This window comes from Otolemur garnettii, unplaced genomic scaffold, assembly GCF_000181295.1.
Source record: "Otolemur garnettii isolate 467f Iridium unplaced genomic scaffold, OtoGar3 scaffold00036, whole genome shotgun sequence".
NCBI lineage: Eukaryota > Metazoa > Chordata > Mammalia > Primates > Galagidae > Otolemur > Otolemur garnettii.
Window position 1 is genome coordinate 12,383,023 of NW_003852431.1, and position 13,662 is coordinate 12,396,684.

The following is a 13,662-nucleotide window of genomic DNA, read 5'->3' on the forward strand; positions in this document are numbered from 1 at the left end:
TATTTCTCACCAAAAAAAAAAAAAAAAAAAAAAACACCAACCAGGAGAGTTAAATGTCAGGTACATTTCACCAAGCAGAAATAGCCTGTCATGAGTCATGTTATTGATGAACTGATGTCATTTTTTTTTCAGCCTGACCTCACTCATTTTGAAATACACCTTGTGATTTTACACAAGTTCATACGTTGTCACATGCAACTCAGACCCTCCTGTTATTTACTAAATGCCTTCATTTTGCCATTTGTCTATAACAGGGCCTCTTAAAACAAGGCTATTCGGGAATTCCAAACCAAGACGTTCATGTACCACCCCCAGACTGTTTCTACCCATAATGGGCATTTACTCACCCACCACGGCTTTCATTTAGCCTTAGTGTTTTGTTGTTTTAAGCACATCCTTTCTCTCCCTGGAAGTAATTTCACCAGAAATAAGTCCTGCTGCCTGCTCTTTGGGGTTAAGAAATAAGATGTGTCTAAGGAAGTGGGAGCAGGAAATGTAAGTAGCTGTAAACTGACCAGTGTTTTTCAACCTTTTGTATCTCCCCACACACTTGAACCTATAGTTAAGTTTCTGTGACACACTTAAATTATGTTGACCCACCCCCTCAAAAAAAAAAAAAAGGAATATACTTACTGTGCTTTGAACTTTTTTTGAAACTAATTTAATTAATGATCTTTAAAACTTTTCACGGCACACCTAAGATCCTCTGCCAGCACACCAGGGTGCCATGGCACTGCTGGACAATCACCTCCTAGAGTCTGTGACTGTGTCCCCATGCCACCAGAACCCACACGGAGTGCCCTGCCTCTCACCACATAACTCTGCTTTTTCTTTTTCCAGTTCTATTTCACCATTTAGTATTGAGAGCACAAGACGCCAGAGACGGTCTGAATCCCCAGACTCCAGAAAACGGCGCATCCACAGATGTGATTTTGAGGGATGCAACAAAGTATACACAAAAAGTTCTCACCTGAAGGCTCATCGGAGGACACACACAGGTACAGCCCAGCAGGGCTTCTCACCTGAAAGTCGCTGGGAGTCAGGAAGCGCCAGCCTGTAGAGCGCCCCAGTGGCATTTGGTACCCACCCGCTGTGCAGACATGTTGAATCCCCTCCCGTCTAGGCAGAATGTATTCCCTCTCCTATGGAAAAGGCTCAAGCCTTAGTGAACTTTAGAAATCATTGAAGTGTTTCTTAAGGGCTTTTAAAATTGGTGGGAACACAGTGACCTAATAGTCTTTCTCATAATCAGCATCACCACCTAATCGGTAGTTTATCTGGTTTAAAAATGGCCACATGGCCCATCAAACAAGAAGCCGAACAAAAGTATTCTTGGGGGAGGAGGGTCTCACAATTAACTACCTCTTTCTGGGAAAAGTGACTAGGCTGGGTGCAGCTCAAAGAAACAGACAGAACAGGGAAACTCACACATGTTCCAGTAAACCTTGCTCAGAGCAAGCAAGCCCAGTCCCATGGCTGTCCTGGACGTTTCCCTACACCTGGAAACTTTAAGGGGAGCAGATTCCCAGTTCATCATATGAATATAACCACACAATGCAAACTTCTTCCCAGCTGAGGTGGCAAACTTATTGAAATTGACATTCTTTGCCATTACTTTAGCTCATATTATAGTAGGACAAACATGTCATCTTTCACAAAAATCAAGTCACCGACTATTCCAAAGATGCTTTTCGGAGTCATGACTCTGAATTTTGAAGCTGGGCCTCTTTTTTTTCTTTCTGCAGTGACGTTATGGTGTAGGATGCTTACCTCAGTCAGAAAAGCATTAGAGAATGAGGTTTACTTTCGCTCCTTTATCCTGTTATACTTCTACTATTTCTAAGGTTAGAGCAACACAGTTTTTAAATTGTCTCTTCCATGTTTGTTCTCGGCTACCAATCCGTTTCTCTTTCTACTTAACTCCCACCTTCTTTCCTCTTCATGGACTCAGAGCTTCCCCATGGAAAGTTTTTATCGGTTTCTTCGGCACTGTTTTAAAATCAGTTTCTTTAGTGTTAAGGCAAAGAATGCGTGTAAAGACATGGAAATCGAAGAAGCATATTCCAGCCTATCAAGAAATAAGTGAGCAGAATCATAGCAGGGAGTGTGATGAGGCCACATTACTGACTTTTATGGGAGCATTTCTGTTAAAAATAAATGACCTTTCTGCAGTGAATCATCCCATATTTTGAGTTATTCCTATTCTCCTTGAGCTTTTTGGAATATATATTAGCCTCATTTCCACACAGACACCTCACCTCTATTCCTTTTATCCAAGAGATGAACAGTGAAAGGGAGGAAAATTTTTAGTCAAGTACTATTAAAGGATTTAACTCTGGGCCATCACAGGACTGCATCTTTACAGGGTTTAAGATACACCATGAGAGAAGAGGAGATATCATTTCTACGTTATAATTCAAAACAATTTAAACCTTGATGCTGAAACAGAATTAATTAGCTTAGCTTTGAAGAAGATGAAATCCTGGGCTCCAAAGTTCAGAATAGACGTCACATGTCAGAGTCTAGCATGTTTCTGGTTAGGGGAACCCTCTGCATGCCATCTTTTATTCTTGCAGTGAGTCACTGCTATGCAGTTTTCTGCACACTTAGATGTATTTTTTTTTATTTGATTCTCACAAAAATCTGAAGGTTGTTGCTGTTATTCTTTTTTCTTCCTTCCCCACAACTTTCCTTTTTTTTTTTTTTTTTATTAAATCATAGCATTGTACATTAATACTCTCATGGGGTACAGTGTACCGTTTCTGTATACAATTTGAAATACTTTCATCCAACTGGTTAACATAGCCTTCATGTTTTTTTCTTAGTTATTGTGTTAAGACATTTATATTCTACATTTAGAGATTCACATGTACCCTTATAGGATGAACCATAGGCATGATCCCACCAATCATCCTCCCTCCCCCCACTCTTTTTTTTTGCACAAGAGCAACTTTTGGCTGAGTATTGTTCCCCAGCAGTAGTTTCCTACCTCTCCTTAGACACTTTGAATGATAGCTTATTCTTCTGGAAGACAAGTCAAGTGAAATTTGAAGGCAGCGTCCTCAGCTCCTGCACTGCTGGGTTGTCCCCTATGGCACTGTTTGGGTATTGGAGCATTCTTGTTTAAGGGGATGGCTCTGTTCATCATACTGTCCATTCCACAACCGGCTCTTGTATTCCTTTCAATGTTCTCATAGACCAAATAGCATCTTCATCTCTCAAACTTAGACCTCCAGCTCTCCAAGTTAGACCTCCAGCTCTCAGCCAGCTCTTCCTAAGTACACTCCAACTTCTCTCTGTGTCCCTTAAAGTTTGCGCACTACAAATTGAAGGAAAAAATCCTGTGAATGGACTGGCAACACACACATGCCTGGAATTACAGGTTCAAATTCTGACTACCCCAGTAAAATAAATATCACAATACAGTAAGTCATACGAATGTTTTCTTTTCTCAGTGGACATAACATTTATGTTAACACTAAACCATCTTTAAAAAATGTATATGCCTTACTTTAAAAAGTACTTTATTGTTAAAAGGTGCTAACTATCACCCAAGTCTTCAGTGAATCATAACCTTGCTGGTGAAGGGTCTTACCTCGGTGTTAAGGCTGCTGACTGATCAGGGGTAGTGGTTGCTGAAGGTTGACAATCTCTTAAAATAAGACAAAGTTAAGTTTGCTCCATCAATGGACTCTTGCTTTCACAAAAGATTTCTCTCTGGCATGAAAGGGTGTTTGATAGCGTTTTATCCACGGTAGCGTTCTTTCAAAATTGAGTCAGTCCTCTCAAACACTGCTGTTGCTTTATCAACCGGGTTTATACAGTATTCCCAATCCTTTGTTGTCATTTCAACAGCGTTTACACCATCTTCATCAAGAGCAGGTCTCATCTCAGGAAGCCACTTTTTAAAACTCATCCATAAGAAACAAATTCTGCCCTGTTCAAGTTTTATCATGAAATTGTAGTGATTTAGTCCACACTTCTAATTCTAGCTCGCTTGCCGTTTCTACTACGTCTTTAGTTCCTTCCCCCACTGATGTCTTGAACCCCTCCAAGTCATCCGTAAGAGATAAGAACCTTCTCCCGAACTCCTGTCAATGTTCTTATTTTGACCTCTTCCCCACAAATCATGAATGTCTGCAGTGACACCTAGAATGGTGACTCTTTTCCAGAATGGTTTTAACTTGCTTTTCCCAGATGCATCAGAGGAGTCACTCTCCAACGCAGCTACAGCCCTATGAAATGTATTGCTTCAGTTCTAAGACTGAAAAGTAGAAATATACTCTTGATTCATGGGCTGCAAGTTGAATGTCGTGTTAGCAGGCAACACTGAAAACAATATTGATCTTTTTTGTGCAGCTCCATCAGAGCTCTAGGGTGAACAGGTGCATTGTCAATGAGTAATAATATTTTGTAAGGAATCTTTTTTTCTGAATAGTCTGTCTCAAAAATGAGCTTAAAATACTCAGTGAACCATGCTGTAAACAGATGTGCTGCCATCCAGGTTTTGCTGTACCATTTGTAGATCATAGACTGAGTATATTTAGCACAGTTCTTAGAGGATCTAGGATTTCCAGAGTGGTAAATGAGCATTGGCTTCAACTCTAAATCACCAGCTATGTTATCCTGAAACAGAAAGAATCAGGCAGTCCTTTGAAGTTTTGAAATCTTCTCTTAGCTGTGATGATCTTACAAGGCATCTTCTTCCACTGGAAGGTTGTTTCGTCTACATTGAAAATCTGTCATTTAGTTTGCTCACACTCATCAATTATCTTGGCTGGGTCTTCTGGATAACTTCCTCATCAGCACTTGCTGCTTCACCTTGCACTTCCACGTGATGGAGATGGCTGCTTTCCTTAAACCTCATGAACCAACATCTGCTAGCTTCACACTTCTCTGCTGTAGCTTCCTCACCTCTCTCCAGCTTCATAGAGTTGAAGAGCAGTAGGGCCTTGCTATGGATTAGACTTTGGCTTATGGGAATGTTGTATCTGGTTTGATCTGTCCAGAGAACCAAAATTTTCTACATATCAGCAATTAAGCTGTTCCACTTTCTTGCCATTCACGTGTTTACAGGAGTAACATTTTTAATTTCCTTCAGGAAATTTTCTGTTCTATTTACCACTTGGCTATTTATTGCAAGAAGCCTATCTTTCACCCTCTCTCCACTTTCAAACTGAGCTTAATCATCTAGCTTTTGATTTAAAGTGAGAGATGTACAAGTCTCTTCCTTTCCCTTGACATTTGGTGACCATCATAGGATTACTAACGGGCCTGATTTCAATAATGTGCAAAGGTGCAGTGTGGAACCCAAAACCAACAATAGCAACATCAAAGATCACTGCTCATGGAGCACCATAAAAAATGTCATAATAATAAATAAGTTTGAAATATTTTAAGAATTAGAAAAATCTGACACCGAGACATGAAATGAGCATGTGGTGTTACAGAAATGACACCAGTAGACTTTCTTAACTCAGGATTTCCACAGACCTTCAATTTGTACACGACGCAATTACGTGTGAAGTGGAATAAAGTGCAGCTCAACAAAATGAGGTGTGCCTGCACGTGCAAAAATAATTAAGTCGCTTAGCAGTTGATTTCTATTAAGTCATCTAAATCAAGAACTAGTGACAGCTAGATCTTGTCTATCCCCTGTATCTGTAACTGATTCCTTTTAAACCTAAACAGGTAAAATTATATATCTAGTTGGAGCTGTCTCTCCAAGTAGATGGAGGGGCAAGGTGACGGCTTCCTCTGCATGTTGGGTGTTCTCTGTTACTGAAAATGTTTAGGCATTAGCTGGTGATACAGAACAGAATCATTTTTCTGAGGGTCGCATATACTTTTTCAAGTTTGGAACAGAATTATACTGTATATATCTAATTTTTTCATTTGGGTCCATTATTCTAATAAATTGAGATGATTTGAAACTCCTTCCCACCCACCTTGCTTTTAGTGTTTTCATTCTCTCCTTCAGTGTTTTCATCTTTGCCAAGTAATTGATGAATTTATTGAATAGAACAAGTTCCAGGAAAAAGCCCTGAGACAGGATCCTAGAGACCTCCATTCAGGTGGGTCTTAATCCTTTAAACAGCAGCCAAGAACCTGCCAGATTATCCAGCCTTTGGCCTGCATTTCTCTGTCCCACAGCTCCATCAAAATATCCCTTGAAATTTCTGGCCCAAACCGAGATACATCAAATCATTCACTCGCCTAGCGGAGAGTGAGTTATTATGTGCAGGCATCATCTCCTGGACTATCTGTCAAATATTATTTTTAAAAAGAAAGAGTGAATGAAGTTTGACTGATTGGCTGTAACTGGTTCAAAGTGGGCCCATGCTGGCTTCTGATTTATAATTATATACAAGATTTTATAATATAACTTAGTGTTCTGAGTAAAATGAACACCAGTTGGATTAGGGTTGGATTACATGACTTTAATAGATATCATCGTCGCCTTACCTGTGCTCCAGGCATATTGAGTAAGTGACTTGCGTGTGACCATTACTAATGACAGTAGAGTTTGGGATTATAACAGATGAATTATGAGAGCCACACACGCTATGGGAGAGGAGTGAGTAGCAGTGAAAAACTCTTGGAGGAAGTCACGTCGATAAAATACTTGATCTTACATGCTTCATTAGCACCTGATCAGGCATCTCTTTATTCACTACTTCAGCAGCAATTTCAACATCCTCGTGGGAATGTGAAAGGAGCGTTTTTCTAGATAATACGAGGAATTTAGAGTAAAAAACAAGAAATGCTAAAAAGTACCTTTCCAAATTTAAAAGTAATTACATATCTTTTCATGAATGTACAGTTTAGATGATAACAGGAAGACCTTACTAACACTTGCCTATGCTAAATCATTTAGGGCGTTTGAAAATGGAGGAAAAATTGTATTTCAGCAATCACACTTGCCCTTTATTGTCAGCAGGTATGTTGTTCATAGTCACCAATCTAACTTGTGGGTCTCCTGTATGTGAAATAGTGTGTGATGTGTTTCAGTGACTGTGCAGTCTGTTTAAATTCATGCCATCATTTAAATCTATGCTGTACCTATGTACCATGGACTCCTTCATTTTGAGAATTGTATTAATTACTGAATTATTTACATTTGAGTTTTAGAAGAAAATAATTTCATGAATTTGATATTGCTGTTTATAATTCTGTTTTCTAAAAAAAATTAAAAAGCTCTCGTAATTTCTAAAATGCATGCAGTACAAGCAAATTAACAGCCAGGCATCACTGATTTCTGCCGCCACTAGATGGTGCACTAGAACCAGATGTTGCGTCTGGTCTAGCCCAAGGACTGAAAAAGAAGAAACTAGAACTCTCTCACCATGTATATGACACAACATTAAAATGAAACGGGGTTAGCCCTGTGCTGCATAATATTACAATTTAATGATGAATAAAAAGGCAAAATAAAGTAAACGTAAAAGCACATTTTCTAAAAAAGTAACTGCATCTTTTTAAAATAAGGCAGTTTCAAATGAACCTGACTAATATTTTATATTCCAAATTGCTCCTTTTGGCTCTTTTATAATAAATCAGTGAGGTTCACTAACCAATCTTGTATGATACTCATTTGAATTCATATGAAAACTATCCGCCTCTAATTTTAAAAATTAGTACATGTAAGGCAGTGGCATTCCTGATGAATTATTCATATCTGAATTGTGCCCATAATGGAAGTTTACTCGAATGGTTGCTTCAAAATATTTACCAGTTCTGACGTAATAGCTTCCAAAGTATGCCCCTCCCTACCTTCATGAATGAAGGAAACCCCACGTTATTTAATAACTCTTCTCCTTATGAATAGAGGCTCTGCCATTAATACCAAGTACCACAAGTAACATGGATTGTATGTTTGAAATATCCATAGACCCCTCTGCGCACACATCCCCACACACAGCAGTGTCAGGGGCTGCAGGTTCTGTGTGCATTAGCGCTGTCACTGGCCTCTCCACTTCTCTTTGCTGATTCTGTATCATGTTTCTACACTGACATCTTCTTTTACTGGATGCGATTTGGAAGTGGTTTGCAGTTAGTCCTACAAAGACAATCCTGGGCTTTCTGACAGCCATGCATCCTGGTGGCCTCTTGTTCACAGATGCTTGTGGTAGGTCGATCTGAACTAAAGAGAAGTGGGGTGCTCCTGTTCTTAATTTCACCTCTGTGTTCACTAACTCGTTGCACATAAATCTTCATTTCAGAGCTTCTCTCTAGCTTTGTTGTCAGACAAGGCATAGGGTTCAGTGATGCCAACATAACAAATCGTTTAAGAGAAAACATGTTTTTCAGAAAAAAAATTTCTCTCCGAGTAAATTGTTCCTAAGCCCAGATCAAACAGCTCACAGATATGAACTCTATTGCTAACTACTGAGAAATAAAGAAAACAAAAACATCACTGAATTTGAAGTCAGGAGATAAAAGGTTGACTCTGTCTTTGGACCCTAACTCAGACAAGCTATTTAACTTGTGTGAATCTCAAATTTTGTTTTTTACCTTGGAACATAAATGTAGCAAGTCATGGTAGAATTAGCACAGGGGGGCCTCAGTTATACATCCCTAGTCAATACAGTGACAAACACATCACAGGGACTCAGTAATTATCTGTTGCATTGAAATGACACACGTACGGGTATAGCTACAGACAGATTTTTTGTGAGCAATGGCTTCAAAGTAAAAAGGTCTGGATAATTTAATATACACTTACCACTATGAGCTTTAATTGTTATAACCTTTTTACTTCAGGCACTACTCAATTTAAAATGCATATAATTTAGAAAATGTGAGGTAAAACTAACTTGTTTAATAAGCCCTTTCATCATCTTTTTGATAAACGATAGTGTAAGCAATCTTTTCATGAATATATTTCGAATACTTAGTAGAACATAGCAGTTCTCCCCTTGAAAGGGCCCATTCACAGGCACATTCAACCATACAAACATTTTTTGGAGCACTTTCTATATCTATGGCAATAGAAAAGTTTTTATTAAGGTAGAAAAAAGGCACCGTTCCCAATTTGAGTGAATTTGTCCATGTGGTACACTAAGGAAAACTCACGTGGGTAGCTGCGGCAAAGTTTGGCAAGCGCGCAGAGGGACAAGTGAAACGGCAGAGGAAAGCACAGTGTTTGCTGTCCCCCATGGCCAGGGCCTTTGGGGATACCCTCTAAGCTGGGTGTGCAAGGCATCTGCCTCCTCCCGTTCAACCTCATTTGCCGTCCCCATCCCAGCTTCACCCTATTCCTCAGGCATACAGATGCCTGGGTCCCCCGATTTGTCTGTGACTCATTCATACATTCTCCGCCTTCCCTGACAGCGTCTGCCCAGTAGCCTCCTTCCTATTCTTCCCCATACAGATGCCTGGGTCCCCCCCGCCTTCCCTGACAGCGTCTGCCCAGTAGCCTCCTTCCTATTCTTCCCCATACAGATGCCTGGGTCCCCAGATGTGTCTGTGACTCATTCATACGTTCTCCGCCTTCCCTGACAGCGTCTGCCCAGTAGCCTCCTTCCTGTTCTTCCCTCCATGAGCTCCTGTTTCTTTTCCAGACTGCCCCGTGTCACCATGTTAAGCTTTCTGATTATCCTCCTTTCCCAGGCAGGAAGCAGCCCCATCCTCTCCCGCCCTACGATGCTTGGTGCATTTCCCTGTTGCAGCAGTTTGATGGCAGATAAGAAGGGTAATAATGGGAAATACTGAAGCAGTAGAAATGAGGGACGGGGGGGCACAGCACCTGAGAGGACAGGAGGGTGGCGAGAGGATGACCTTGAGGCTGCGCAGAGTGTGTGGGTGGGAGTCAGGCACGCAGTGTGCTGTTAACAGATACGGAGCTCGCAGGCGGGAGGGACCTGATACTCCCCAGGACCTGCGGTGTCGCAGGCAGCTCTGGGAGTGCTTTACCTATTTTCATAGCCTATGTAAATCCTTGGAAAGAGGAATAAGGGCAGAGCACCTGTCCCTGGGCAGGGATCGGAAAAGCAGAGGAAACGGTATTGAAACGCTCTCCAGAGCAGTGTTTTTCAGTCTTTTTAGTTCATGGCACACTCAAGCCTACGGTGAAACTTCCACAGCACACTTAAATTATGTCGATCAAAAAACAAAAAGAGTAAAGAAAATTAAGGATCTTTAAAAGTGTTCATGGCACACGGGTTGAAAATCAGTGCTCAGAGCTGGTCATCACACCTGGTCTCTGACCAGTTTGCTGATGAACCTGCCAGTCTGGGCTCTTCACTGACGCGTTCTTCCATTCCTGTCTGCCCGGCAGCACCTGCCTACTTAGCTTCGGCCATTCAGGGACAGTGAGGTAACAAGACAGCAAGATAACTTTAATGGTCTGTTTTTAAGATTTTGCATGAATGTTAACTGGTCTATCTCCCCAGTCTACTAAAATTTAATTTGTTAGAAGCCAGTGAGGCAACGTGGATTAGAGGTATTAATCTTGAAACAAAACGTAATAGGCAGGCTTGAGGACTTGTTCAGCACCCAACTCTTTCAATAGTAATACACAGAGGAAGACAGCACAGGGCCCTAAAGCTGATGGGGGAGACCATCAGGCCCACACACAAGCACCATGTAAAATATAACGCACCATAGGAAAGCCGTGTGTGAGCGCCATGCAAGTTGCTGGGGCAGCACTGATGGGTAATTGGTTCTGCCTAGAGGAACGCAGTGAGCATTGCCTGTCTATGCAAACAAGCACGTGCTTGGCTCACACCTGTAATCCCAGCACTCTGGGAGGCTGAGGCTGGTGGATTGCTTGAGCTCAGGAGTTCAAAACCATCCTGAGCAACCCTGATACCCCATCTCTATAACAATAGCTGAGCATTGGTGGCAGACACTTATAGTCCCAGCTACTTGGGAAGCTGAGGCAAGAGGATCTTTTGAGCCCAAGAGTTTGAGGTTGCTATGATGCCATGACACTCTACTGAGGGTGACAGAGTGAGACTCTGTCTCAAAGAAAACAAAAAAACCAAGCTTGTCTTCATTTGCCACCTTTAATGAGGAAACTGAAAGCTCCAGATTGGTAACCAGATGCTAGCAAAGTGTTGCACGTATTCTTGTTAATGGGCAGAGAGCTATTTTAACCTGTCATAGACAGTTGCTGTTTAGAAACACATCTACCTTAGATTTGCAATGATCTGAATCTAGGTGCCCATTGTGTACATACTGGGTTAAATTTCGTTTTCAAAGTTTTACTTAATATTTATTTTAAAAACAAGTCAGTCTTCATTCACCCTTTCAGTTAGGTGTTCTAAGACTGCCTGTCAATGGTTAATTCAGGTAAAGAAATGAGTTTTGTTTCTTAATTCTGTTTATATTAGTGCAGGAATCATCAGAGACAGTGAAAAGTTAAAAATGCTGGCTCAGCGCCTGTGGCTAAAGTAGCTAAGGTGCCAGCCAGCCACATACACCTGAGCTGGTGGGTTCGAATCCAGCCCAGGCCCGCCAAACAACAGTGACGGCTGCAACCCAAAATAGCCAGGTGTTGTGGTGGGCGCCTGTAGTCCCAGGTACTTGGGAGGTGGAGGCAGGAGACTCGCTTGAATCTAGGAGCTGAAGGTTGCTTGAGCTGTGATGCCATGGCACTCTACCACCCAGGGTGACAGTTGAGGCTCTGTCTCAAAAAAAAAACAAGATTAAAAATGCCACAGAACGTTTGCAGGGTCTTCGTGACCCCATTCTCTTTCTTTTGCTTTGGTCTTTATTGTGTCCATGCATTCATCAAAGCTGTGCTAAAAAGAGGGTGTAGAATAATAGTATTTCTAGCCTTGGTGCTCTGCCTAAGAATAACTGGATTTTGTTCCTTGGTCATCTTATCCCAGGTGGCAAAATTATCTTCTACTAATGTAAAATTTGTGATTTTCATGGAGTGGTTAAAGATAATAAGGAACTATATTTTAGCAAAAAATATATTCACTATTAAAGAATATGAAAAGATAATATTTATTCATGTTCAAGATAATTCATTGAAAAAATCTTCACAACTCAAAATGGAAGAGATTTATAAAGTAAATCTATCATTTTAAGGGCTAACATAATTAATGCTCATGTGAGTAACAAAAAACAAGACTCAATCTCATATCCAACTATTCATTTTAAAGGATTAAAATAAGATATCAGGTTGCAGACTAGAATTATAAGTGGCACCGGCTTTAATGGGATTGAAAACTCTCAATCGTATTTTCCTTTTTAAAAATATATAATTCTTTCAACTACATAGAAAAGGTGGTAGAATGTTCCGAGTACAAGCAATAAACTATGTCAGAAAATAGATCACTCCTATGTTGACTCTTGTATGTTCTATTTCTAAGGAATAGGAAGTATGTGAATAAAGCATTTTACTCATTGACTATCCAGGATTCATTAGTGCAGAACGCTGTGATAGGCCCGAGGGGTACAGTGATGAAGAAAGCTCACAGCCATCCTCAGCCCCACACTGCCCGCTGGGTCACGGACAGACAGGAAAAGCTTCGGTCGCAGTGAAGTGCGAAGAGAGTTTTAACGCAGGCGTGCCCAGGGAACCAAGGGCCGAGGACTGACATGATCAGACTGTGCCCAGGGAACCGAGGGCCGAGGATTGACATGATCAGACTGTCTTCCTGTAGGTTTTCTTTCAGTACAGTGTGGACAATAAATTGGAGAGGGCAGGTGTGAAACACCGCTGGTGAAAGGTGGCAAGAACCTAAGGATGAGTACAGGCAACTGGGAGGAGAGCTAGATAGATTTTGGAAGGCAGGACTGGCGGGTGTAATTATAGGGTGGGCAGGTAGGGAACACAGAGGGAAGTGTCCAAGAAATCTCTCCAGCTGGTGAACAAAACAGGAAGAACATGTCTTGCTTCGGTGCTAGATGCTGGGTAAGTTTGGGTCACGTGTTGAGGGTACCTTCAAACCACTTGTTCAAAATGTCCTGTACCACTGTCTGGTGCTTAAGTGTGGATCCTTAGTACTTTTTTCCCTTGAAAATTGCATGAAAGCCGTAGAAGCCAAGAGGAAGATGTGCAGGTGAGAAGTTCAAGTCAAACTATTGGGAAACACTTAACGTGACGGGTGGAGGAAGAAGTCTCTGCAGGAGAAAACGAGGAAAAAGTAACCAGACACATAGGAAAAGAAGTGCTGTCCCTACATGGAAATAGAAACTCAAAACAGCCAAATAAGATGTTATCTTCTGACCTTGAACTTGTTACTTTCAATAAAGTACACCTTTATTATAGGACATTTTAGTTCATTTTTATTGAAGTTCTGCGTGAGAGGGCCAGCCTCTGTCCTGGGAGTGGTAATTCACGTTCTCAGTCTGCTTGTCTGGTCCTGACCAGATAGCCTGGCTTATTACAGCAGTAATTTAAAATGTTGGGAAGCAATATGGGTTGTGGTTAAGACACAAACTGACTGGATAACTCTGGGTGAAGTGGGGTTACTTGTTGCAATTATTTTATTAGGAGATTGTCCAACTTACATGAGTTAATATCCCCTAAGGCTCTTAGAGCAGAGTGTGGTGCATGGGAAGTGCTGTATGCTTTAGTGAATATTATTTTATCAAAGATACTCACTATAGAATTTCATGGGGAAGAAGGAAGGTAGTTCTCCCTTGGTCTTTTTTATCCATAGTGAAAAATATAGGTGATTAATTCAGTCCAGACAATTCAGT

At 41.0% G+C, this 13,662-nt stretch overlaps 1 protein-coding gene across 2 annotated transcripts in view; it reads left to right on the top strand.

Moving 5' to 3' along the window:
- KLF12 (Kruppel like factor 12) overlaps nucleotides 1-13,662 on the top strand; it is a 424,059-nt gene that overhangs the window by 402,014 nt on the left and 8,383 nt on the right. For both annotated transcript variants that reach the window (XM_023513201.1, XM_023513200.1), the window contains one exon: nucleotides 841-998. In XM_023513201.1, coding sequence (XP_023368969.1) covers nucleotides 841-998 — 158 coding nt within the window. The remainder of the gene's footprint in view (nucleotides 1-840; nucleotides 999-13,662) is intronic.